The 25,417-nt window shown below is 43.0% G+C and overlaps 1 protein-coding gene across 1 annotated transcript in view; it reads right to left on the reverse strand.

Annotated features, from left to right (window-relative positions):
* LMNB2 (lamin B2) overlaps positions 1–25,417 on the reverse strand; it is a 36,083-nt gene that overhangs the window by 10,033 nt on the left and 633 nt on the right. The window contains exons 2-7 of the mRNA XM_005427318.2: positions 17,838–17,974; positions 6,994–7,150; positions 6,184–6,309; positions 3,702–3,872; positions 466–591; positions 47–267 (exon numbers count right to left, since the gene is read on the reverse strand). Of these exons, the coding sequence (XP_005427375.1) occupies positions 47–267; positions 466–591; positions 3,702–3,872; positions 6,184–6,258 (593 nt within the window). The 5' untranslated portion in view covers positions 6,259–6,309; positions 6,994–7,150; positions 17,838–17,974. The remainder of the gene's footprint in view (positions 1–46; positions 268–465; positions 592–3,701; positions 3,873–6,183; positions 6,310–6,993; positions 7,151–17,837; positions 17,975–25,417) is intronic.

Consider the following 25,417-nt stretch of genomic DNA (forward strand, 5'->3'; position numbering starts at 1 on the left):
ATAACACTTGAGAGTCCATAGAAAAGAAAGTGGAATCTTTACACACCTTTCCTCTTCTCCTTCCAGGAGTTTTCGGTAAGCACTGATCTCCATGTCCAGTGCTAATTTAACATCAAGCAGTTCTTGGTACTCCGTAAGCTGAAGTTGCATCTGGTCCCTCATGTCTGTCATTTCCCTCTCCTTTGCATCCAGCATCTTCCTAAACTTCTCCCGCTCGCCAGCCATCATTTCCTCCAGTTCCCGAATGCGATCTTCTGCTGCACTGGCCTAGGCACACAGAACAAGAAAAAGCCCACCTGGCATCCATGCAGGTCCACTCAATAAGTCAAAACCCTTCTCCCTCCCAAATGAACACAACAAAGATTTCTCTGTGCAAAATTCAGAAAATATGGAGGGTCAGAAATGCTAATATATTCACACAAAACAGCTGTGTATTTGAGATAAAAGCCAATTTAGTCCCTTTACCTGTTTCTGAAGACCAGAAAGCTGGTAGCTGAGAGCTTCTATCCTCATGCGAGCCTCCTTCAGCTCCTCTCGAGCTGCACCAGCAGCTTTGTCGTTTTGGTCAGAGGACAACTTGGCATTCTCCAGCTGGAAAGAAAGTTTAATACAGCTCACTTGTGCTGAGTTGGAAATCCTGAAATATCCTTTTGGTAAAAAAGTAGCAACTATTTAAATTTAGAAAATTTAAATGGTCTGGTAAGTTTAGGATAGGAACTGCATAACATTAAGGAATGCCCTAAGGACCGAAGGAAAATGTATTTCAGGATTTGCTTATGCTGTTAAAAAAATACTCTATTAGCCCTTCCATTACACAAACAACCTTAGTTTCTAAAAAACTGACCATGTGCTCTGCTTGTTTGTCCTAAGGCAAATCACACTGGGTGACAGCAAAGGCTGCCCTACCTAATTCATGCCCTGGTCGAACAGCTCCCTGGATGTCCAGAGACCAACTCAATGAAATATTTCATGGGTATTATGTCTCTGCTGGCAACTCAGGGACTTCCCCAGTCAGGGACAGTATTTTACTGCTTACTATCTCTCAGTGGATTTCTCAGGCAGAAATTTGTCTCTGCTTTTTGAATTTTTGGGGCAATGAGTTTAGCTCTATATTAAAGAACAATATTTCTGTTTCTTCTCTATCTGGACATTCTCACTGGACATTCACTGTCCCTGCTCCTACTGAAAAAATAACAATCACTCCTCATTTACCTTCCCCCATGCTATTTATCCCTTTACAGACATCCACTGTATCTTTCACTTCTCTCAACGTATCTCTTTTCCAGGTGAAGTTTTACTTAAAATTTTCTCATGCATGACTTGTTTCCCACTCTAAATTGTCTCTGTCAACTCTGTAGTACCTTTGCAAGAAGCAATAAAACTACTCACAGCACTCCAGATGACATCCTGTCCCAGAGGCAAAACAACGGGTTTGGTTTTATTCTCTTTCTGTAATAGTTGCCAATATATGATTTGGTTTTAATTTTTTGTTAAATTCACCAAGTGAACAAGCTTAATTTCTAGTGGTTAATTTCAACCAAAACAGAGAGAGCAAAACCAGAACTCTTATATGGTAAATTTCATGAAAGCAGAGAGCTAGAAAAACCATCCTTTGCATGCTTTAGAGCTGGACTTCGACAATTTTGCCACACCATGGAATCCACTCAAAAACTAAACCAATCTAATCCTAAGAATAGTTACAGGCAGATGTTCTTTAGCCACACAGCACAAAGGTTTATAAAATCAATCTTCACTAGCTCTGCTGTTCGATAGGTTCTGAGCAGCACACACAAAGCCTTCTTTAGGCTACAGATTTTGAAGCAACTTCAACTACACACTCCATGACTTCTTGTAAAGTTTAAAATAAAAAATATTTGAAGTCTGACAACCATTCACTACCTTATGGTCATGCTGGCATAGTGCCAAGTACTCATATTTAGCATTTCTATTGCTTGTTATCACAGATCATAATGATCTTTCTTAGAAGCCCTTTTTAAATATTCAAAAGTCACATTCAAATAAGATGTCCCTGGAGAGTTCTCTTGTCCAAGCTGAACACCCCAGCTCTCTCCATAAGAGGTGCTCCAGTCCTCAGGATCACTTTTGTGGCCTCCTTTGGACTTTCTCCAGCGACTCCACATCTGCCCTGTGCAAGAACTGTGCTTTTACCCAAGACCATCTCATCCTGGAGCTGCTCAGTAGCAAAACCTAGTAATTTGCTTTGACATCATACTCCTCCCCAGCTTTGGCTCTCTAACAGGGACACGTCCTTGTTCAGAAATCATAAAATTAAGTTCACAGCTAAACCCCTTTCCCTCCATATTCCAACTTCATCCATAACAACCACCTTTATGCAGGGAAAAAGCAGCTTAATTTGTTCATTCCCCTGTTCAAAGCTTGTCACTTTTCATTCTCTAAGTCTGTATATTGCATCCTTTTTATTTTTTTTCTACTAAGCATCTTCTATCCTGGATCTCCTTCAGACTGTGCCAAGTCAATCCAAATAGCTCCTTATACGTTCCAGAGTTCTCAGAATAATTTCAACCCTGCCACCTGTGTTGGGAGTTTTAATTTTAATTTTAATTTTGGGGTTTTAGTATCTATTATCCATATGGTTGCTGCCATGAGTAATAGTTAAATATTTGTAGATCAGTATTTCTTAAACCAAATCATCAACTCAAAGAATTCAAAGGGAGTCTCAGCGAAGGGTGGGAGAGAACAATGTTAGCAGTACGATCATTCTTCCAGCACAAGAGAACAAGAAGTGGCTGTAACTATTGACAAGTACTTTCAACAGCCAGAATTGCCAGTATGGGGGTCTGAGCAACTTGGTCTAGTTTAAAGAAGTTCCTGTTCAAGGCAGGGGGCTGGACTAGATGGCTTTTAAAGGTCCCTTCTAGACCAAACCACTCTATGATTCTATGATTTCCAAATTACATACCATGATTTTCATCACCAAAGCTGGTCAAGAAAGGTCTGATATCTTGCCTGAAGTTTCCCTGTCACCAAAGGATTCACAGCTGCATCTAGCAATTTTCCAATCCAGTACTACCTTAGATCATTGAAATGTTGCAAGGCTTAGACATATTTAAAAGTGTATTGGCATGATTAAGAACACTGCAACGGCCACAGTAAGAGCAAAGTGACAACGCACCCTTAGATAAGAAGCCCCTTCCAGTGTGTCTGTATTAGTTTGCAAGTTCACTGTATCCAAGCAAAAGCCCATACTGAGACACACTCACTTCCAAGCTCTCCAATCCTCCCCTCCAGCTTCTTATGCATAACGTATTGCACATGTTGCAAGTTTTCCCAACCCCCTCCATTTGTGAAGAAAAACTGGATCTACTGATGTAAGAAAAGAACCCTTATAGCAAAAGACATTGTCTAATCAGAATAGTGGATGTCTAATCTACACATCCACTATTCCCACTGTATTGTCTGCAGAGACCAACAATAGCCCCACATGTTTTCTCACTAACTAACCTCTCTTGGCTAAAGCTATTGCTTGCTATGACCTCTGGCTATAACCTCCCTGGAAATGCACCTACACACAAGTCCCAGGGAAAGCATTTGAACATTTGGACAAAACTTCCTCAAATTATAGTTACTCATCTCCTTAAGACCAGTAGAGCTGGTAGAAGTGGTTTTTATCTCACAAACTGGGCTTCCAGTCTGACAGTGCTGTGAACAGCAGTTGTTACCTTAGCCTGATATGTCTGCTCCAGCTCCATCTTATACAATTTAACTTGTTCATCATGTTGATTTCGCAGATCCTCCAGAGCCTGAGTCATTTTGGATTCATACTCCTGTTGGCGGCTCGTGTCCACCTCAATCAAACGATGTTCATGTCGTTTTCTTGTTTCCCTTATTTCCTACATACACACAAAAGAAGAAGGTCAAATTCCCACACTAAGGTAAACAGTACAAGCAGTTACATTCAGGCAACAATTAACTACTGCAGTACTAACTATTTCGCATCATGGAGCTACAGTACTACAGGCATTTAAGCCTGGGAACTGCTGCATGCAGTAACAGATTCAAGTTACTGTTCTCATTTGTCAGGATGTAATTTTTAAAAGTGATCCAACTTAACACCAGCTTCAAAAATAGCCATATACTAAGTAAGGGGCTGTTTCACTGCTTTGCTAGAAACCCTGTCCTTCTCAATATACATCCTGACATTACAATAGCAGTCTACAAGGAATCAGATGAAAATGAACATCACTTGTGAACATTATATATATTAAAAAAAAATTATAGAGAAAAGCTGCATCTTCAAATTTCACTCTTAAGCACATGTGGGTCTCATCTACATTCTATATACTTGATGACCCTTTCTTATTAGATTTTGATTACAGCATTAATAAAGCAACAATCCAAGCAATCCTGAAGACATAATTTTTTATGATCAGAGTTTGCACTAAGAAATTTGCATTTTTAGAAATGTGTGAGTTTTCTGTGCTTAAGAACACTGGTTGCAAACTAGTAAGGTAAGGCTTACTCATGCACTTATTCATGCAGAGACCTGGACAGGTCTGAATGTGTGGTATGAGAAAAACAATTTCTTCCTTCAGGGCAGGACAAACAACCAAGGAGTGGTTCTGAGTACTGGGAGGAGGCCTGAAGTTACAACAGGGCCATGAGGAACAACAGCAAGTGAAGCAAGGCTCAGTTTTGCTAGACTGGCGTCATATAAGGCTAACACATACTCAAAGCAACTTTACTAGTTGTTTTGCAGAAATGCTCTGCATCTAAAATAGATCCCCAGAAACATGTCCTTTTACTAGCAGCAATGTGCTCTGAAGTGATATGGAATAAGCTTTTCTTTCTTTGGTTAATTTTTACACCAAGAAAACTAGCAAGCAGCAGTCTCTCAGTAACTGTAGGCAATGACACCTCAGAAGCTAAAGGAATATCACGGGGGACTACACAGGATCAGGGGAAGGGCTGAGCTGATCCAACAGTTCAACACCACTGGAATAAGCAGGCCTCACTTGCCACATGCCCAATCACGATGACTCAATTCTAATGGAGATCTGGACCCTTCAGTAAACCAAATAAATTCACTAACGTAAAGGAAATCAGTTTATTGCTTCATGTGTTGAACTGGTGCATCCAAGAATCAAAAAGTTTCAGGGATGGCTAAAGAACACACCCTTGAGCACAGCAAGCCTTAGGATTAGCTTCTGCTATCTCATTTAGTTTCACTTTCAGTCAATAGCAACACATTCTTCCCAAGAAGAAAAGTTATTTTAAGATCCTACAACCAAACAGGATCTGTCACTGCAGTCAGTGTACCAATCCAAACACCCCAGAGCATGGAAGTGAGACAATGGTCAGTACATCTCAGGCTGATCTCCCTGGTTGGTTTCTTTGCCCTGCTCCAGCCCCTGTCCCCTCTCCTTAGCCACACAGCCCTGTCCCATCCCTTAAACCAGTCTGAGCACTCATTTGGATTCTGTGGTAAATCAACTCAGCCACTAAGCAGTCAAAAATTAAACTCAACCACAAAAACTTTAGTATGTTTCTAGTTAATCTGGCTGAAATGGTTGGGTGAACAGTGAGCCAAGCATCACACCTAGAGTAGGGGAGATGAACAGCAGAAGCACGTGGTGACTGCTCAGCAGCCATTCATTGAATGAGCTTGCAGAACCACCAGAGATGGAATAAACAGACAAAACACTTTGCATTGGGTACAGAGAGAAAGTCATGCTTTCCTCTCCCAATTCCCAATATTACAAAAATTTTGGTCTTCACTAGTACTATTCACTTAACAGGCAGAAAACTACCTCTGCAATAAGCAAGGCAGCTGCATACTATTCTAGTCAATACGAACAGGTTATAATCAGGTCCAGCAACCAAAGCTGATGTAAGTAAAGAGCAGGGCCATGCTATCAGGTCCAGAGAGAGGGAAAAGGATTTTCCCTTTCCCACAGCAGTCAGCTGGCTCCAGTTCACCTGCCCATGGAACAATACTCTTGTCACCTGGCTCTTATACTGACTCCACCACCGATTTACCATGTAAGAAGGTGTAAAATCTTCACCTATTTTATTTTTCAACCCATTTATAGGAAGGATAATACTGATTTTCTCTACCTGGACTACTTAGTAGTTGCTCACAGTCAATTTGATTAAAAGCTACATTAACTTTGGACAATGGCAAGATTACTAGATTGATAATACCTCCTCAAATACATTCTTCCTGAAATCCAGATCCTCTTGCAAACTCTGGCACCGATTTTCCAGGTCCACACGCATGAGTGTCTCCTTCTCCAACTGCTTCTTTGCCACAGCATGACCATCTTCAGCCTAGTAAAGAATTTTAAAGATATTTTTGTCTGGATTCCTATCTTCCATCCCTAAACCTTTTACAGTCTTCATCTGATGTCTTTGGAGCAGTTACTTATAATAACAAAACTAATGTCAAGCCACTGAATAAAGAAAACCAATCCACACCACCACCAGAAAGAAATACAATAAATAAACAAAAGCCCCAGAAAAAAAAAAAAAAAGAACCAGTGTGTGTGTTAATTGACATTTAAACCAAGCTTATATGTTTGCATACCAGCTATTTAAAATGCAGGATTAGTTCAATACATTCTGATACAGGAGCCAAGGATTATTCATTCCTCAAGCACAATATGTTGCACTTTCTTTTTCTTGCCAGCATGGTCACACTGGGTACTCCAGCACAAGTGTAAAATTATACAGGACCTTACAAAGGACAACATTTAATGACTCAAGATATAGAAACATCAGAAATTTTAAAACAAAAGCTTCCGACAACCAAAATGTCTAAACACCGTGTTGCTTTGGTTGTTTTACATAGATTTCTTACAATTTAGTTTTGTATCCAAGAGGGGCAGCCAAAGATTCAGCAGTAAACAAGGTGCATCATTGATGTTCAGAATATAAACTAACTGCAAAGAAAAAAGGGAATTTATGCTACACAGCCTGTCCTGTGCTGAAGCAAGAGAGCATTCCCTACCATACCTTAGCAAGCTGGGCACGCAGATCAGCCACCTCTGCTTCCAGACTGCGTTTCTCATTCAGGACAGTATTGAGTTCTGCCTCACTTCTATGGAAGAGAACTTCCAGATCCTTGATACGACCCTGAGCCACAGACAAATCTGCATCTTTCTTCTTGTAGCTGGAAAAACAAAAGTACATTATACTTACACATGGGTGCACACCCATCCTGAGCGTGTCCTGGTTACAGCCACAGGTATTTTGTTACCAGACACCTTTTCATGAAGCCCAGCTCACCACTATATGGCTCTTGCAGTACCCTGCAAATGCTGCTGATCATTGGCCTGGAACATACCCAAAATGTGCAGCTGGTACCATGTTCTGTAAGTGCTTGGCACAGTAAAAAACATGTCATGGACAGACAAGGGAAAAACAAGAAGGCAACTCTGGCAGCTAAGAGATGGTAATACACACAAGGTGTACACAGTACTTCTTCATCTGGCAGCTACACAGCTGATATCTTTTACTTTAGAGCACAGCTCACAAAGCAAAGTACATGCAATCACCAAAGAGGCCTGAACATCCCCAAGGTTTTATATCTGATGTGGTCACGCATATTCCTTATGATGTATTCCCACAAAAAGCAGTAAAATAAAATAATCCACTATGGAAATGTGGTCACCTTTCAGGAATAAACCAGTATTTCTTCAGCAGTATTCATTATGGGCAAAGCATGTCCGAGTGCTTTAAGCATCATTACTTGAACTGCTATATCCAACTTGCAGATATGATCAAGATAATCTTCATTCTGCCCACTAAGTAATTTTATCAGTCTTTTCATCTAACATAGTGACTTTCTGCAGCTTTTCTCAGCATGTATCATTGTGTTATTAAAAAACTGATTTGTTATGTGCTATAATCCTTCCTTGTTGCTGCTTAAGCTCACTGCTCTAGTCTCACACCACATGGGACAGAGGGAACAGTTCTTTTATTTTTTTCTCTTAAGTAACCACAGACAATTTTTCTCCTTTCCTTTCTTCACACTTCTAATCTATAGTTATGCAATTTGGACCTATGATCCATAAGCTGCTTTAAAAGCCCACAGAAATAAGTTTTAAGAGAATTCCTACTACATATAGACTTTTAAAAGCTCTGTATTCAATCTGCAACTCCAAACGTGGAAAAAAAACTATTATGTTTGCAAAGAGAAAAAAAAAAACTGAAAACCAGTGTTCTAGATTAATAGAAACCTTGCTGCCCAGCCCAGATCCTGAAGCTTGGTTCCCAAAATCTTTATCACTTGTACTGTCTTCTTGAATTTCTGATTTGCCTGAATTGGCCAGAATTACTTAATGAAAATCCTCCATTATCGGGTATTGGTGTGTCCTACACACAGTGGTTTGCCTTTGGCTCATACAGTGGTTTACCAATGGTTTACATGGTTCAGCATGATGTGCTTCTTTCTCTAAGCTGACGTCTTTATTCTGTGATGCATTCAGCTTGTGTTTTCTCTCTGCATTTCATGGTGTAGATCTTAGACTTTGTTTTCATTTAACTGTAACCAATTTTTCTTATCATCAGTCCAATCTGTCACTGTGAATTCTGTTCTGCAACATATGTGCAGTGTCTTCACACTCAGCAGCTTGCTGGAGGCACAGACAAAACATGGCTTGTATTTAAAAGACAGTTATTCAGCAGTAGTCAGAAGGTCACAAGCGCTATGTTACACGTGTTGTAAAACAAGCCACTGTGCCTGTGTCACAACCAATCAGACCTGGGAGCCTTCTGCCTGTACAGGACTCAAAGGGCAAATGCTGCTTCACTCTGATCATGAACAGCAGTATGCACTCACACAGCCTCCTGCTTCCTCCCACCTGCAGAAGCCAGGCAGCAAGAGACTGTTTCCAGAGATGGGAATGAATAAAAGTGTTTGATGTACAGCTTGAACCATAGAGAATTCTTGACAGTGGTAAGTAACTTTGGCCCCCTCAAGGACACTGACAACATGGCAAGCCATTTTAATTTTTATTTTCACTTATAATTTTAGCCTGGTTTATTGCCTTCATGCAAAAACGTGACAGAGGTTTTACAAAGGTACACCTGCTTTTGGGGGTCTCTGAGATTTTAAAAAGTTCCCACCAGCAGTCAATGCACCTGGTGAGATGTGTCAATGCTTCAAGGAACACCAAGTAACTCTCCAAGTAGGGTAACTCTTGAGAGCTCTTTTTTCCCCAGAAAGAGCCAAGTTTGCTCCAGGGAAATGTTTCAGTAACCACAGAATCACAGCACTGTTTGGGTTGGAAGGGACATTAAAGCCCATCTCATTCCAACCCTGTCATGCTCCAAGCCCTGTCCAACTTGGCCTTGAACATTTCCAGGACGGGGCAGCCACAACTGCTCTGGGTAACCTGTTCCAGGCCTTCACCCCCTCACAGGGAAGAATTTGTTCCTAATATCAAATCTAAACCTACTGTCTCTCAGTCTGAAGCCATGCCCTGTTGTTCTGTCCCTACTTATAGGTAGGTAGCAGGCAGAGGAAGCCACAGCATGACATTCACCCCTCTCAGAGCCAGGAGCTCCAGCAGGACTGCTATAACAAGCAAAATGATGGCACGTGACAGATACTGACCTTCAGACCTGGCTTGATCTTGGGAAAAGTGACACTGGTAAAGACAGGAACTGACACTTTCTGAACAAGAGGACAGGAGACTTTCCTTCACCACGTCATCAGAGTTACCTCTGCTATCAATGAATGGACCTTCACTTCACCAGGTCTGTTTCAACAGTCTTGTGGGAGGGTGGTGTTCTACCCAAGCAGAAGTTTTGTGCACCTCACCAGTAAATTAATTATTCCCATCCATACCTCCTCCACTTATCCCCTCCCTCCAGTAGTCAAAAGTTTTGTCAAACAGCTGAAGATGAAAACACAAACACTGGAAGCCATTACACAGCATACAGGATGGAACCATACATGCTACAGAATGAGAATGGCTATTTTTACAACAATATTTTAATTCTAGATTTAAAAATATGTCCCTACACCTGATATAAACATCTTTAAACAAAAATTAAGCTGTTCCTTACATCATATAAATGGTGTTTGAACATCCTAAAGATATTTAACTTTTTATAAAATGAAACCACCTAACTGCTTTATGAACCTAGTTATGAACTTGGTTCAAAAGAAAAAATTTTACACTCATGAGTTGCATTCAAGTACAAATAGTGGATACGTATATGTATGGTAGATGTTGTAAAATACACAGAATCACAGAATGGATGGAAGGGATCATAAATCTCATCTTGTTTCACCCCTCCCATGGACAGGGACACCTTCCATTAGACCGGGTTGTCTCCAAGCCCCATCCAGCCTGGCCTTGAACACTTCCACACAGCTGTGGGCAGCCACAGCTGGTTGGATATTATGTTCTTCCCCCAGAGGGTGCTGGGGCATTGAACAGGCTCCCCAGGGAATGATCACAGCCACAAGGCTTCTGGAGCTCAGTGAGAGTTTGGACAAGACTCTAAGGCACAGGGTGAGATTTTGGGGTGTCTGTGCATGGCCAGGAGTTGATTTGATGGTTTTTGTGGGGTCCATTCCAGCTCAGGATATTCCATGACTCTATGATTGAGTGCCTCACCCCCCTCACATGGAAGAATTTCTTTCCAATATCCCATCTAATGCTGCCCTATGTCAGTATGAAGCCATTCACCCTTGTCCTACCACTATTGCCTTGTCCCAGCCCCTCTCCCTCTCTTTGGAGCCCCTTTAGGTACTGGGAGAGGCTCTGAGGCTTCCCTGGAGCCTTCTCTTCTCCAGGTGAACACCCCCAGCTCTCCCAGACTGGCTCCAGTGCAGAGGAGCTTCAGCCCTCAAAACACCAGAACTTATGGCCTCCTCTGGACTCACTCCAGTAGCTTCACTTTATTCTGATGCTGGGTCCCCAGAACAGAACACAGTACTCTGGGTGGGCTTGAGGGGGCAAATCACCTCCCTTGACCTGCTGGCCACACTTCTTTTGATGCAGTTCAGGGTTTGATCAGCTTTCAGGGCTGCAAGTGCACACTGTTAGCTCAAATTCAGTTTTTCATCCATTGATACTTGTATCTCCTCAGGGCTGCTCTTGATCCATTCTCCACCCAGCCTGTGTCTGTGATGGGAATGACCCAACACATATGCAGAACCTTACACTTGGCCTTGATGAACTTCATAAGGTTCACACAGGCCTACTTCTCCAGCCTGTTCTCATCTCTTTAGATGGTATCCCTTCCCTTCAGTGCATCAGCTGCACCACACACGTTTTGGCTGGCTGCTTTCTTGTTAGAAGGAAGTGCTTCCCACCCCTTCCCCCCCTCATGCCCTAGTTTCACATTCAGTTTCAGGGTACCCTGGAAGTCTCACAGAGATGATGAGTTGGTGGCTCCTGAGATAATAGGAGCCAACAGGGAAATACAGTGAAATACTGCCAAGAAATTAAGGGGCATTCATCTAAGAAGACGATACAGCCAACAGTCCAGCTGTTTCTCTATACCAGTGCATGCAGGGTGGGCAATTAATCAGAGGAGCTGTAAGTCACTGTGCTACTGGGAAGCTGTGACCTAGTTGCTGGTGAAACTTGGTGGAATGAATCTCATGACTGGACTTCAACTATCAACAGCTACAAGCTGTCAAGAATGGATAGGTGAGGAAGGAGGGGTGGAGGGGTTACTCTCCCCAAGAAGTGGACTGAATGTGAAGGGCTGTCTCTAAAAAACAGCCATAAGCATTTTGAAAGCCTATGGGTAAGAATGAGAGACCAAGGCAACAATGGGAACCCTTGTGGTTGGCATCTACTCCTGGCTGACTGATCAACTGGAGCTTTTTTGCTCCAGCTACAGGAGGCATTGCACTCACAGACTCATCCTGCTGTGGGACCTCAACCATCCCAACATCTGCTGGAAAAGTAGCAGGGTGAGCTGTAGGCAATCAAGGAGGCTGTTGGAGAGTACTGAGGATAACTTGTCAAGCCAGGTAATAAATGGCTCTACCAGATCAGAGGAGATACTGGACCTGATGGTCATCAACACAAATGAGCCAATCAGTGATGTCAAGACAGGAGGCAGCCTGGGTTGCAGTGATCATGCAGTCCAGGAGTCTGCAGTCCTGAGAGACATGGGTCAAGTGAAGAGAAATGAAGAATGAATTTTAGGAAAACAAACTGCCTACTGTTCAAGGAGTTGGACAATAGCACCCGCTGGGAAACTGCCCTCAGGGACAAGGGAGAAGATTTTTTAGGAAATTTTCTACATCACAAGAGCTCTTGATCCTCAGGACTGGAAGGCCAGCAGGTGAAACTAAAAGGCAAGAACATAATGAAGAGGCAGTATTAGTATGGGTTGGTATCCTGGCAAAAGTATGGAGACATTGCCTGGTTGTGAAGGGATAGGGTCAGTAAGGTCAAGGTGCAGCTGAAGTTGAACTTGGCAAGGGACACCAAGAATAACAAGATCTTTTGCAGGTATGTTAGTCAGAAAAGGAAGGTCAAAGCAAGTGTACTTCTTCAATGAACAAGCCTGGCAAAGTGGTTCAGACGAGAAGAAGGGTACTCAACAACTATTTTGCCTCAGCCTTAAATGGCAATCTCTCCAGTAGATGGACCACAAAACAGGAGCTGGGAAGGCAAAATAGCTCACACTATAAGAAAAGGTTAGGCTTGTGACGACCTGAGAAACCTGAGTCCATTGGACCTGATAAGATGCACCCCAGAGTCCCAAGGAATTGGCTGATGTAGCTGCCAAGCCACTCCCCATGACATTTGGAAACTCATGGCAGTCACATGAAGGCCCAGGTAAAAGGGAAACATTGCACCCATTTTTCAAAAGGATGGGAAGGAGGACTTCAGGAGTTACTGACCTGCCAGCCACACGTCAGTACCTGGGAACATCATGGAACAGATCCTCCCAAAAGCTCTGCAAAGGCATACAGAGCACAGGGAAATGATTCAAGACATCCAGCTTCTCCAAGTTCTGCTTGACCAACCTAGTGGCCTGCCCCTGCCCACTGATGGAGTCACTTAACTGTGAGAGGGCTATGAATATTGTCTGTCTGGACAATATTTTGTAAGGCCTTTGATAAAGTCCCCCCACAAAATCCTTCTCTGATTGCACAGGTAAAATTAGACAAAGGCATCAATGAAGAAAAGTAGCGGGCATATGCATAAACACAAAGAATTCGAAAATTCAGAGCTAATTTGGCTTTTGTAAAGGAAGGCAAGGAGCATAATCAGGGGTAAAAACCCTGCACAGAAGGGCTCTGAGAGGGCCTTATTTCATCTCTGCCTAAAGAGGCCACAGCAAATATGGTTACCACAAAACACTTCTGAGTTCTGTAGCACTCCTGGCACTCACTGGGGTCTTGGGAGACATCTGATGTAAAATACTACCTGGAGCTTACCCTTCCTCACACATCAGCAGCTCAGAAGCACTCAAAATGCAACTGTGTTTGAGAAATTATTCATAAATAAAATACAGAAGAAGACATAGAACACTGTTATGGTACAATAACATCTTGAATACTGGCTGAAGTTCCAATTCTGCAGCCTTCCTTCCCAAGAGGATACACTAAAAGAGTAAAAATGACAGAGAGGATAAAATGTTGATTGAAAGCACAAAGCAGCTTCAGGAGTAGAAGCAACTAAGTAGTAAGATGTTTCCACTTGAAAAAAGAGATCATTAAAGAGAAAATCCTAGGAGATATGAAGAAGAATACAAAAAAAAAAGGGATAAATGAACAAATGAAAGGCAGATTGAACAATATGTTTATACAATACATAGATAAACTCAGAATCTCCTTGCTATGTCTAAGAACTCCACAAACAGCTGGTCTCAGAATACTGGTCACACTATGAAATGCAAATCTATGATGGCTATTACACAGAATCCAGCTGGACATCACAAAGTCCCTCAGCTGAAGAGAATTGTTGAAGACTGGAAGAGTATTCCAGAGCACTATTGCTATGCATGTTACATTCTTCTCTTCTCTAGACAAATGGTTTTTAATAGAGATCAATTAACAGGCTAAGTAGACCTTTGGTCCGATTCAATACAAACTGTGAGGGCTGAAGAGCCAGCCAAAGAAGGGCTTGCTGCACTCCCCTGGAGGGCTAACCCCCGAGCCACGGACTTTAGGGTGAGTAAATATCACCCCAGAGGCCTCTGCAGTTCTATGTTAATCCCTTGATGCTCATTGGCCCCTCCCCTCATGCCCCACCCCTGAGCCCACATCCCATTGGTTACTGGTTTTGTCCTGCCCCTCGCCTTCCCTACATAAATCCCTGGTTTCCCCACTTCCGAGAGTTTCTGTTCCTACTTCCCTTTGCAGAGGTCCCTGCTTTTAATAAAGGCCACTACTCTGTGGAACACCATACAGAGCCCCAGTCTCTTTCTCCACATCAGCTGAGAGAAGAAGCCAGAGCTGATTATCACTGGGAGAAGGACATGCCTGTGCCCCTGAGCTGTCCTTCTTAGGAGGCTCTTCAGGAAGGTTGCAGCACCCTCACCACCACCCTGCCATGATGGCAGAAAAAGCCTTGGGATGCTTCTTCTTGACTTAGTAGGGAAAATGATATCCAATTATCTCAAACACTAAAAGTCCCCCAGAAAATATTACAACATTGGTAACACAGTAAGAGAAAAAAAATCTAAAATAAACAAATATGTGCCCCAGAATCCAAACCCTGGGAGTTGAATTTGCACTCATATGGAACCTTGGTGTAGTGTTATCTGTCAGTATTTGAACAAGATACAGAAAGACATAAGCAGAAGTGCTTCCTCTTACGTCCATTACATTGACAGAAAAACCTTGCTCTTTCCTAGACCACAGACTCTGTCCCAAATCCTTGTGCCCTATCCAAGACTCTTGATGCAGGCTGGTCAGCTGCTTCACAAGTTGAAATTGTGCAAGTGAACAGCTCCAGGAAGGAACTAAACACAGGGTAAGCCTCAGGCACCTTTGGGCACAAACTAGGCCTGATGCTACCACCTCCAAACCATACCCTTTGGCTTCCCTGGAGTATCTTCAGTGCCTTCAGGGCTTTCCATGCTCACAAACCCAGGCTTTGGGAGGAAAAAAAGAAATGGAGAATCTGCTAATAAACCAGGAGGTTGACTGTGATCCTGTGTTGCGAGGGAAGTCTATTATCTCCTATCCCAGCAACCCAATGTATTCCAAGCAAACAAAAGAATGGCAGTGTTTGGGATCGCTCCTGGCCAGACTCTGCTGGCATTCTTAAATCTCTCCTCTGTTATGAGCTTGAAAGAGAGAGAGAGAGGCAATAGTAGTGAATATAAACTTAGGCAATAACCTACTCTTCCACTACACGGTTCTCAAAGCAAGTTTGGTCTGAGATATGGTAATCACATATTCTCTGAACAGAAAGAGACTTACTTCTCTCCCAGGATTTTCCTGAGAAGCTGAGAAAGCTCAGAGAGAACAATTCTTATCTTAATCTCTGCACCTGTTGTTGTGCGCATGTGGAATGTGTTACGGAGATTGTTTACCAAAAGGTAGTTTCCTAATTGGACTCTGGTGATGGTGTTTTGATGCACTGACCAATTGGATCCACGTGTGTGTATCAGACTGTCTGGCAAGGGTGAAGGGTTTTTTATACAGTATAGTGTAGTGTAGTGTAGTCTAGTATAGCTTAATAAAGCATTTGATCAGCCTTCTGCAATCATGGAGTCAATGCTCATTATTCCCTGTTCAGGGGCCCACTGCTACAATACTGAGAGAAGCACTATCTGATCATCAGCATAGACAGGGAAGCTTCAGTAATGAGCTAGATGTCAAATGAACACTGCAACTCAGACAAAAAATTGAAAGTTTCACTTACGAGAGTCATATTTAAAATCTGGCCACATCACAAGCTAAACACCCCACAAACACTCCAAGAACATTACAAGCATCTCAATGGACTGGAAGAAATTAAGTAGAAGAAACTCTGAAGCTGAGGAATTCAACTCTACTGCTATGAACTGTAAACAGAGAGAAACTCAGAAAACCAGGAATTTTTTCCTCATCTATTGCAGAAGACAAGCAAACAAAAAGCTGAAGTTAGTTTGGTCATTGAAGTGACTGGTAAGGGGCAACTCAGTTGTCCAGACAACGGCTGAGGGGGGTGATCCAAGGGAAAACACTATCTCCATCACTTTACATGCACAATTTCCCACCACAAAGTATTTGTACAATCTCTTAGGGCTATCAAAAGTCTAAAAAACAGGAATCAACTGGATTCTCATTATCTGCCAAGTGAAGATACTTCTTACAAGGATACCTTAATCAAAACAGAAATATGAGAGGTGAACCAATTTCCCAAATTTCCCAGTTGCTACTGTTGCTCTCTTATGGAGCTTGCTTTAAAAGCCAAGCAAGAAGAGTACCTGCTATCACAAGATGAGAGAGACAACCTTAGAGTCCATGTGCCATGCACACGCCAACTGCCATGCAAAATACACTATCCAAAATAAATGCCAAGACTGCTGGCCGGAGGCTTTGAAGTGAATATACAGTCCCAACAGGAACATCCCAGTAGGGCTGGGTGGGATTCACCTCACTGCACTTCAGGGGTTTTACTGCTGACCTAGTTACCAGAGGAGTTTTTCATGGTTAACAAAAGCTGAGCTAACCAAGTCCACAAATACCAGCACACAGCTTGCCTGACCACATGCAGGCCTATGGTATTGGCTGTACTTCAACAGACTTTACACCAACTCAAATGCAGATGCTTACACTATCGCTATTTCATGTTTGGACAGATGTTTTAGGGCAAATTCCAAAAATATCTCCAATGGCTGACTTTAAAAAAAGGGCCCAGCAGAGAAAATGAGTACCCAGTGATATAGCAAAATTTACAGAGAAAATGTGAAATACTTTATTATAAATTAACTAGCTAGTCAGAAAAAAAAAAGACAGGGGAGGGAAACATTTAAGTCCTTTCATAACCACTTAGTTGCAAATGAAGAGATGAGAGACTTACAGTAGGCCTTAGTGGCACTGCCACATTAAAACCTATTTTATGGCTGACAACATTGATAAACAGGTGATGTACATAATGACCTGCTCAGGAAAAATCTGTAATTCCCAAATCTTATATATTAAAATAGGTAGCAAAATTCAATTAGAAGCAAAAATTGATTTTTCCACTATATATATTAATTTTTAAATGAAGTTTCTACTGCTAAACAGTATTTGATTACAAATAATTCCCATGGGAATTGAAATAATGGATTCTACTTGGTTTCAGGAACTAGTTTATTATGCCAATTTTCTGTGATACAAACTGAATGGCAGTTTAAAAAAAATTAAGTCAGTACAAGGTCTTCTCCCAGCACATTTACATTGTAGCCTCATGTCTTTTCAAGGCAACACTGCTTCCATATTCCCAAACTGCTCAAGGCCAACCCCCTCCCTTTTCTTCCACTTCTCCCATCACTCATACAGTGAACCAGACAATAAAAATCATTAATGAACCCTCCTTGGATGGATCAATTTTAATCTAGATCTCTTTCTCAATCCAGTTTACCGAGCAGCTGCACACATGCACATTCATGTAAGGGGAGGCAGGACAGGACAAAGCAGGTACAGCCATTTGCTTGAGTCTCACATCACATGACATTCATCTAATATTTACAAATACACTTGTGTATATACTGCTGGAATTATGTGCTCTGACCAGCTGTACCAACAAGCTGAAGGATTTTCCCTCTGACAAACCTGTATCTTCTCATGGATCTGCTTCCAGGAGGTGTTTTAAGAAGCATCATTAGTATCATTTCCACAGCAAATATTGCCCGTTCTAATTGTAAGAAAAGAAATTTAATACCCTCCTCACCTTTTATTGAACTCCTCAAGTTCTGCTCTCAGTTTTCCTATTTCAATTTGTAATCTAGCCCTCTCCTTGGCAGTTTCATCCAGAACTCTTCGAGCATCAGCCAGTTCAGACTCATAGAGACTCTTGATTCCACTCACCTAAGGGGAAAAAAAAAGCATTTGAGTGTGTTAAGTATTTGTGTGTTGTAACATCACAACAACTATCAAAGAACTGAAACATAGGACCAGGTTACACACAAGTTTCTTTGAAAAAGGGTGTATGATATGATTTCTGCCATTTAAGAACATTCTATACTGAACATTTTCAATTAACAAGCAACCCAAAGATTTAGTTTTTATTACCAATGCAACAAAACATACTATGTTTGAAATGTCCAAACCTTCCCAAGAGATAAACTGAACAAGATCAGTGCACCTTTACAATATTAACTTCAATTATTTGCCCTTATTCCCAATACTGCTGCTTTGGGAGATTTTTTTTTTAAACACTTGAAGACATTTTGTGGAATACAAGCCCAAGGACCCATTTTGACTCTGCTGTTCTTCCACTACAAAGGGTCTGAAACCACATGAACTACAGAAATGTGAACTGTTCAGAAATGAGCTTCCACTCTTGTTCTCTATCTCAGAGGATAAAGAACTACAGACTTCTTCCTGTCCCAAAATAACCTATCATATAATCAGTAACACAGACTGCATGAGGCACCTTGAAGTCTGCTATACCTTTATATTTTTTACAAGACAAGATTATTTGAAAGTTATTTCAGACAGCTAAAATGTACAGACCATGTAAGATTGCTACTTTTGCTTCTGTGAAAGGATGCCAGAACAACTTTCATAGAATCATAGAATATGCTGAGTTAGACCTGTCAAGACCATCTAGAGTCCAACTCCTAGCCCTGCACAGGGCACCCCAACAATTCTACACTGTGCCTGAGAGTGTTACCCAAGTGCTCCCTGAGCTCTGGCAAGCTTGGTGCTCTGAGCACTTCCCCGGAGAGCCTGTCCAGTGCCCAATCACCTCCTGGGAAGAAACCTTCTGACATCCCACTAAACCTCCCCTGACTCAGCTCCATGCTGTTTCCTCAAGCTCTCTCATTGGTCCTGAGAGTGTACAGACTGGTACCTGCCTCTCATGAGGAGGCTGAAGACTGCATTGAGGTCTCCCCTCAGTCTCCTCCAGGCTGAACAAACCAAGTGCCCTCAGCAGCTCCTCATACACCTTCCCCATCCTTGTGGCCCTTCTTTGGACACTCCTCTACTAGCTTAATGTTTTTATACTGTGGTGCCCAAAACTGCCCCCAGAACTCAAGGTGAGGCTGCTCCAGTGCAGAGCAGAGAGACACAATCCCCTCCCTCACCCAGCTGGCGTGATGCCCCTAAGGACATGGCTGGCCCTCCTGGCTCCAGGGCACTGCTGACTCAGATCCAACTTGCCATCAGCCAGAACCCCCAGGCCCCTTTCTGTAGCCTCTCTTCAGCCTCTCATTCCCCAGTCCATCCACACAGCCATGGCTCCCTCATCCCAGGGGCAGCATCTAGCACTTGTCCTTGTTAAGCTTCACATGGTTGGTGATTTCCCATCTCTCTGGTTGGTCAGCAATTCTCTGGAGGGCCTCTTTGCCCTTGCAGGTGTTGACAGCTCCTCCCAATTTAATGCCATTGGCAAACTTTCTTAGAATCTCTCTGAGTCCTGCATCCAAGGATCATTGATGAAGATGTTGATGGGCTGAGGTTGGAGACCCATGGCACTCCACTTGCGACCAATGTCAGCCTGATGTCCCTCCATCACTATAACCCATTGTGCCCAACTTGTGAGCCAGTTCCTCACCCAGAGTGTGACAGGGTTATCCAGCTTTATGCTGGACATTTAGTCAGGTGGATCCCGTCTCTCTGAAGCAGTTGTGAATCCTGAAAGGCAGTTCCATGGTTAAAGAATCAAAGAATGAGTTGGGTTGGAAAAGACCTTAAAGCCTGTCTCATTCCACCCCCTGCAATGTGCAGGGTCACCTTCCACTATCCCTGGTTGTTCCAAGCCTCAGTCTGGCCTGAACACTTCCAGGGATGGGGCAGCCACAGCTTCTCTGAAGAGAGAGCAGAGGTGCAGAATCCCCCCTCCCCTGCTGCCCACACTGGGGGCTCAGCCCATCACAGAGGTAGTTTCTGGGGGCTAGTGCCAATGGTCAGAGCAGGTTCAGCCCCTCACCCACCAACACCCCCAAGTCCTTCTTCCCAGCGGAACTCTCAATTCGTTCTCCACCCAGCCTAAATTTGCACCTGGGGTTTGTTGTAGAATCCAAAACCCTGCTGCCAACAGTAGTTGTGTAATCCAGAGTTGATCTGCAGGATCTGCTTGGCTATCCTCAAGTCCTTCACTCTCCCCACACCACCTGTGCTCTGATGCCAATGTCTTTCGATTCCTCCCTAGGAATGGAAAATGTGACCCCTTCTCCCCAAATTATTATAACTTTGAAATTATGGGACTTTCAGGCAAAGGTATGGGAAAATGAGTAACAGTCCTTTAGTAGTATGTTTATGTATAACAAGGCAAACAAACAACAGCAGCAGCAACAACAAACAGAACCACAGACCCAGTCCCGGCCCCAAGCACAGACCCAGCCCCAAGCACAGAGCAGTCCCAGCCCCAAGCACAGACCCAGCCCCAGGCACCTCTCCACATGGCAATGGCAGTTGAGAGAGAGAGAGAGAGAGAAGGGGCTTTCTTTGCAAACCCTCAGTGGGCAGCCGGTCTCAGCACCACTTGGAAAGCTGAATGGCCTGGAGCAGAAACTTCGGAGCAGCAAGCTGAAACAGCAGCAGTAGGCACACCCAGAGTGGCAAACACAGTGTAGCAAAAACTCAGGAGCTGTGCCAGGAGAGGCAGGGGTCAGGCAGACCCGGGAGACACCTCCTCAAAGGGGCTCAGGGTTCCAGGTTTTCCCCGGAGGCACCCAAGCAGATAATGAGGGTCCTTCCCAGTGAGGTTGGGTGTTGAAAAGGTCACAGTTCAATGGCCGCTCTTATAAGCAAAGGCTCACCCTTGGTAGTAGAAGCAGTGCAGGACAGAACTTTGCGGTGGCAGTGAATTCTCCTTGCAGTAGCAGCAGCCCGTCTGCCTTCCAACCCCGAGACTGAGTGAGAAGCTGAGCCCAGTCCCTGAGCCCCCAGCCAAAATCTCATAGTGTCTCTGAATTCTCAAGAGAAAGCCCCCCACCACAGGGACTGCAGCTACCTGCAACCCCTCCCCACATCTTGGCCACATCCTTTGTCTTTCTCAAGTATCTATAGTTCCAGTCTCTTAGGCAACAAATGAGAAAAAAAAATCGTAAGAGAAAGAAAAGGGGGAAAAAACCAACAACAAAACAAATAAACAAACAAACAAAATAAAACAAAAAAGCCAAACAAAAAAAAACCCAAACAAAACCCACCCCTAACCTCCAATGATCACCCAGAGCCATGCAGTTATGTTTGATACTCTTCAGGTCCTTCTTGCCACTAGCACTGGTCCCTGTATTGAAAAGCAGAAGGGATGAAACTCATTTGCCCTGTGAGCTTCAGCAGTCTCTCTACAGTGTCCAGAATACAAGCCCTGGGAAGCAGCAACAAACCTTCCCAGGTGACAGGTTACGTCAAGTGAAAATGGAAACCCCATCTGAAGGCAACAGAAAAACCCTAAAATGCTCAGCACAAAACAAAAGGACATGCTGCAGCCCAATCCACTTCATGTCCATGCGCCCAAGCGTAAATCTTCCTGCACAGAGGCCAACCTGGACACCCTCATTGCACTACAAATGTGCTTTCACTTTTTTACCCTCTCTTTTGCTGGCAAAAGAGCCTGTGAGTTTGTAATTGGGCAACACAGGGAACAAGGAAATAGAAAAAGAAAACAGAGATGCTTCCATAGCAGACTGAAAGACACAGCTGCTGGATGCTCTCACCTACCTGTGCTGGGAGCATTCAAAGCTCACTAGGCAGTGGGTCAAGGGCAGATATACTGACACAGACCCTCCCAAAGCAACCCCACTTGAGAAAAGCTGCAAGGTGTCACTCAGTGAAGACTTGAAATACGTCAAGAAGGCACTGAACCAACATGCTAGGCAAGAAACACGTTCCAGCCAACCACAAGTGACTCCAGACAAATTTGCTGAGGAAACATTAATCTCATAAGAATACATTAACGTGCAAAGCACAAGTGTATTCCCACCAGGTGCGGCTCAGCATGTTCTTATTTAGCCAGTTATAGATTGACAAAGGACTGCCAGTCAGCTATGGCTCAGGCCCACCAAAAATATCAGTCAAGTTCTCAAAACAATGAAGATGTGTGTTATGTCACCTCCCAGATGACATCTACAGTGCCAGAAAACCATTTAGCCCAATATTTTAGAGGATGCAACTTGAGTGACCCAACGACCACAGCAGCATCTAAGCATGTATTTTGCAGGTGACAACCAGGCAACACCAGACGCTCATATCCCGGTCAGGACAGTAGCTCTGGCCACCACACATGGTGCACACAAAGGGCATGGTAGCTCCAACACTGGCAGGTAAGAGGAAACCATGTGAGATTGCAGCCACCTGCACTCACACAGAGATGGGAAGACACGAGTGAAGAGGGAACCCCACAGATCCTCTTTTTGTTACTAGGGCAATTGCTGTCAGCAGCTGAGGCTCCCAAGGATCTTATTTTTCTAATTCTCCTTTGAGAGGGTGAGCACAGTGGGGTGTCCTCAGAACAGCGCAGTAATCCATCCTGTCCCCATCAAAACATCTGTTCCAGAAGGCTACAACCATAAGCACTACAGAAGAGAGCAGGGAGTCAGCAAAACAGAACTGAGGAGAGCTCTAGGACTGTTCTCTTAGCTCTTCCAGTATGTCCCCTCCCAGCCTCACAAGTAAGATTATTGCAACAGTGACCCCAACACAGTGAGAATAGCATCAGTCATGTACTAAGGATGTAGAAAAACAAGGGAATGAGCTCAATTTCTCTTCTGACACAGGCTAACTTACACAAGGGCAGTGATGGAGGAAAGCAAACAGAGAAGGAATGAGGACAGTTAGAGGTTCCCTCAGCCACATCTGCAAACTTCTTTTTTGCATTTGTCTGAGGGCTTACAGTATACCCTTTTTATTTGTCTAGGTGCCTACTGCATACAAGTAAAGCAGCATTGGACAGGGTTAGGAAAAAGGCTATAATTAATAAAGAACTAAAGATTAATCAACTGCAAAGCTCCTTTTCTCTGCTCTTAAGAGATGGCAGCCCTGTGTTCATCAAAAAGAACAGGAATTATATTGTTCTAAGACCATGCTGAGACTGCCACACAAACAGCTGCTTTCTGCAATCTTGTTCAAATTGGTAGTTGAAACAACGAGGAAAAAGAACATCCTGATCAACTGATGATTAAAAAATCTCTGGCAGAACAATAACTACACTCCTTGCCTGATCAGCATCAGTAGAACTTCTCTCATCTAGAAGACACTACCCTAAACCAGAACTTTGAGCACAGATCAAAACTGTTCCCATACATGCAGGGTTGGGGCAGGGGGTGTCAGGAACGGTCACCCATTACTCAGGACATGTCATGTCAGTAAATAACAGTCTCTGCCAGCTCAGGTATGGTCCCTGTGGAATACTTGAGTGACAAGCAAAGAACAAATATCTCTCTCATGATAACCATGGTTCCGTATACTGCTTGCCATAGCTGTCCTTAACTTTGAGAAATCCACCTTTGATCATGGACCCCATCATCTGCTCTCTAGGCAAAAGTCTCAGGTAGTAACCAACAGGCCATTGGTGAGCAGTGCTTCCTGTCTGCTTCCCACAATGTGCATGATACCACCTACCACAGCGGCAGGTGACATCTTCTGCCATAACCAAAGAAAAGCCAAAAATAACAAAAAATTCAATTAGCTTTTATAAACAGTAAATAAGATCGGACTCAAATTTTTACACACTTGAGGACAACAAACGGGAATTTTCATTTTGAACACTGTGGAAAAAGAAAATAGTCACCTATAAGCATGCAGAGCTTAGATGCTTACATATATAAAGATTTAATAATGCAGAGAGAACAGTATGCAAATTTCACTGGACTATGTTTAACTGCACTTCTACACAGAAGTTAGAGCTGCTTTGGGGTTTGTTTGGCGGGAGGTTGTGGGATTTGGAGGGTTTATTTTTAATTAATATCTTATTTCACACTAAGCCTAATCATTTTATGAAGGCAAATTCCAACAGTTAATAATTGTTGGAATTTGCTGAATTACCAGCAGAAAATCCAATTTACTAGGTTGGTCCCAAAAGTGAAAGGACAGGATTCTCCCATTCCAGTAAACAGAAAATCTGACAACTATGTGAAGGCTTACTGCTTCTACAGTCCTAAACCAATGTCCACTACCCAGCACTAAAACAATAAAACTACGAAGTTTCCTTCTGTGGACATATGTAAAGAATAAATAAACCTTCCTAAAGGGATGAGGAAAGTATTTAACAAAGGTGGTCCAGAGACAAGCCAAACCATCAGTGCCAAAGAGCTTGATAAATCCCGAAGAAGTTTGTTATGTCTGAGGATTAAGACCTTTTTGAAGTCTGGATGAAAAAAACAGAGGCAGAAAGCTCAAAGTAACTAAAAGGTTCCTATCAATATTCTCAAGGTTATTTTCTGATTATGCATCAGAATACTTTTCAGAATTGCTCATACAGTATGCTGTTACAAACTGGTTTAAACCCATGTTAAAAGTCTAATGATATTATATCAACGTTGTCTGCTTGTCCTCTTACTCTTGCACATGTGTACCACCAATAGAACTACATTCTCCCTCTCACGTTTCAAAGGGATACTCCTTCTAGCCTCCAGCGATCTACAGCTTAGAAGTTCCCTAAATTAGATGTCTTTATTTTGTTTATAGCATGATTTCACACGGTAAATTATGTTTCATGCTTAGAAATAGCTAGCGATTTTGAAAGCATGGAAGTTACAATATATCATTGAGTGATACAAAGGGACTTTAAAGGTACTTCTGGTTTGGGCATACATGCACTGATTGCAGGTACTCCAAACCCTCCCCAGATAAGACATTATAACATCTGCTCTACTTAAACTAAATTAAATAAAATCCTCCTTCCAACACCCCGAGCATCATCAAATCAGCATCTCAAGGGGTGAAAAAAGGAAAAAGACCAAAAAAATTAAAAGCTACACAGTGGCACAGCGATCCATCACATCCCAGAAGTTACAGTCCAGGCTGTTTATTGATAGACTTTCCAGAGCACCTTAACATCATCTCAGTGGTGGGACACCGCACCTTGCTGAGGGGGTTTGGGCTTGCCCAGGACGGGACTGTCCCCGGTGTGTCACCGACTACATCCTTCCGCCACAGGGGAAGGAGAGCACCGCGGAAAGCAGACGCCACAGAATAGGGAAAAGCAAAGCTTAGGAAAAAAATCATGCAGTTTTGCTTCCAAAATTCGAGGAAACAAATCAGAGTCGCTTACACGGACTTGATTCCGAGTATTTACGGAGTCTGTAAAAGACTTCCTACGGTCAGAGGCAAAGCCAGTCCAAACCCTTTCGAATCTCCCAC

The sequence above is a fragment of the Geospiza fortis genome, unplaced genomic scaffold (genome assembly GCF_000277835.1).
Source record: "Geospiza fortis unplaced genomic scaffold, GeoFor_1.0 scaffold254, whole genome shotgun sequence".
Taxonomy (NCBI): domain Eukaryota; kingdom Metazoa; phylum Chordata; class Aves; order Passeriformes; family Thraupidae; genus Geospiza; species Geospiza fortis.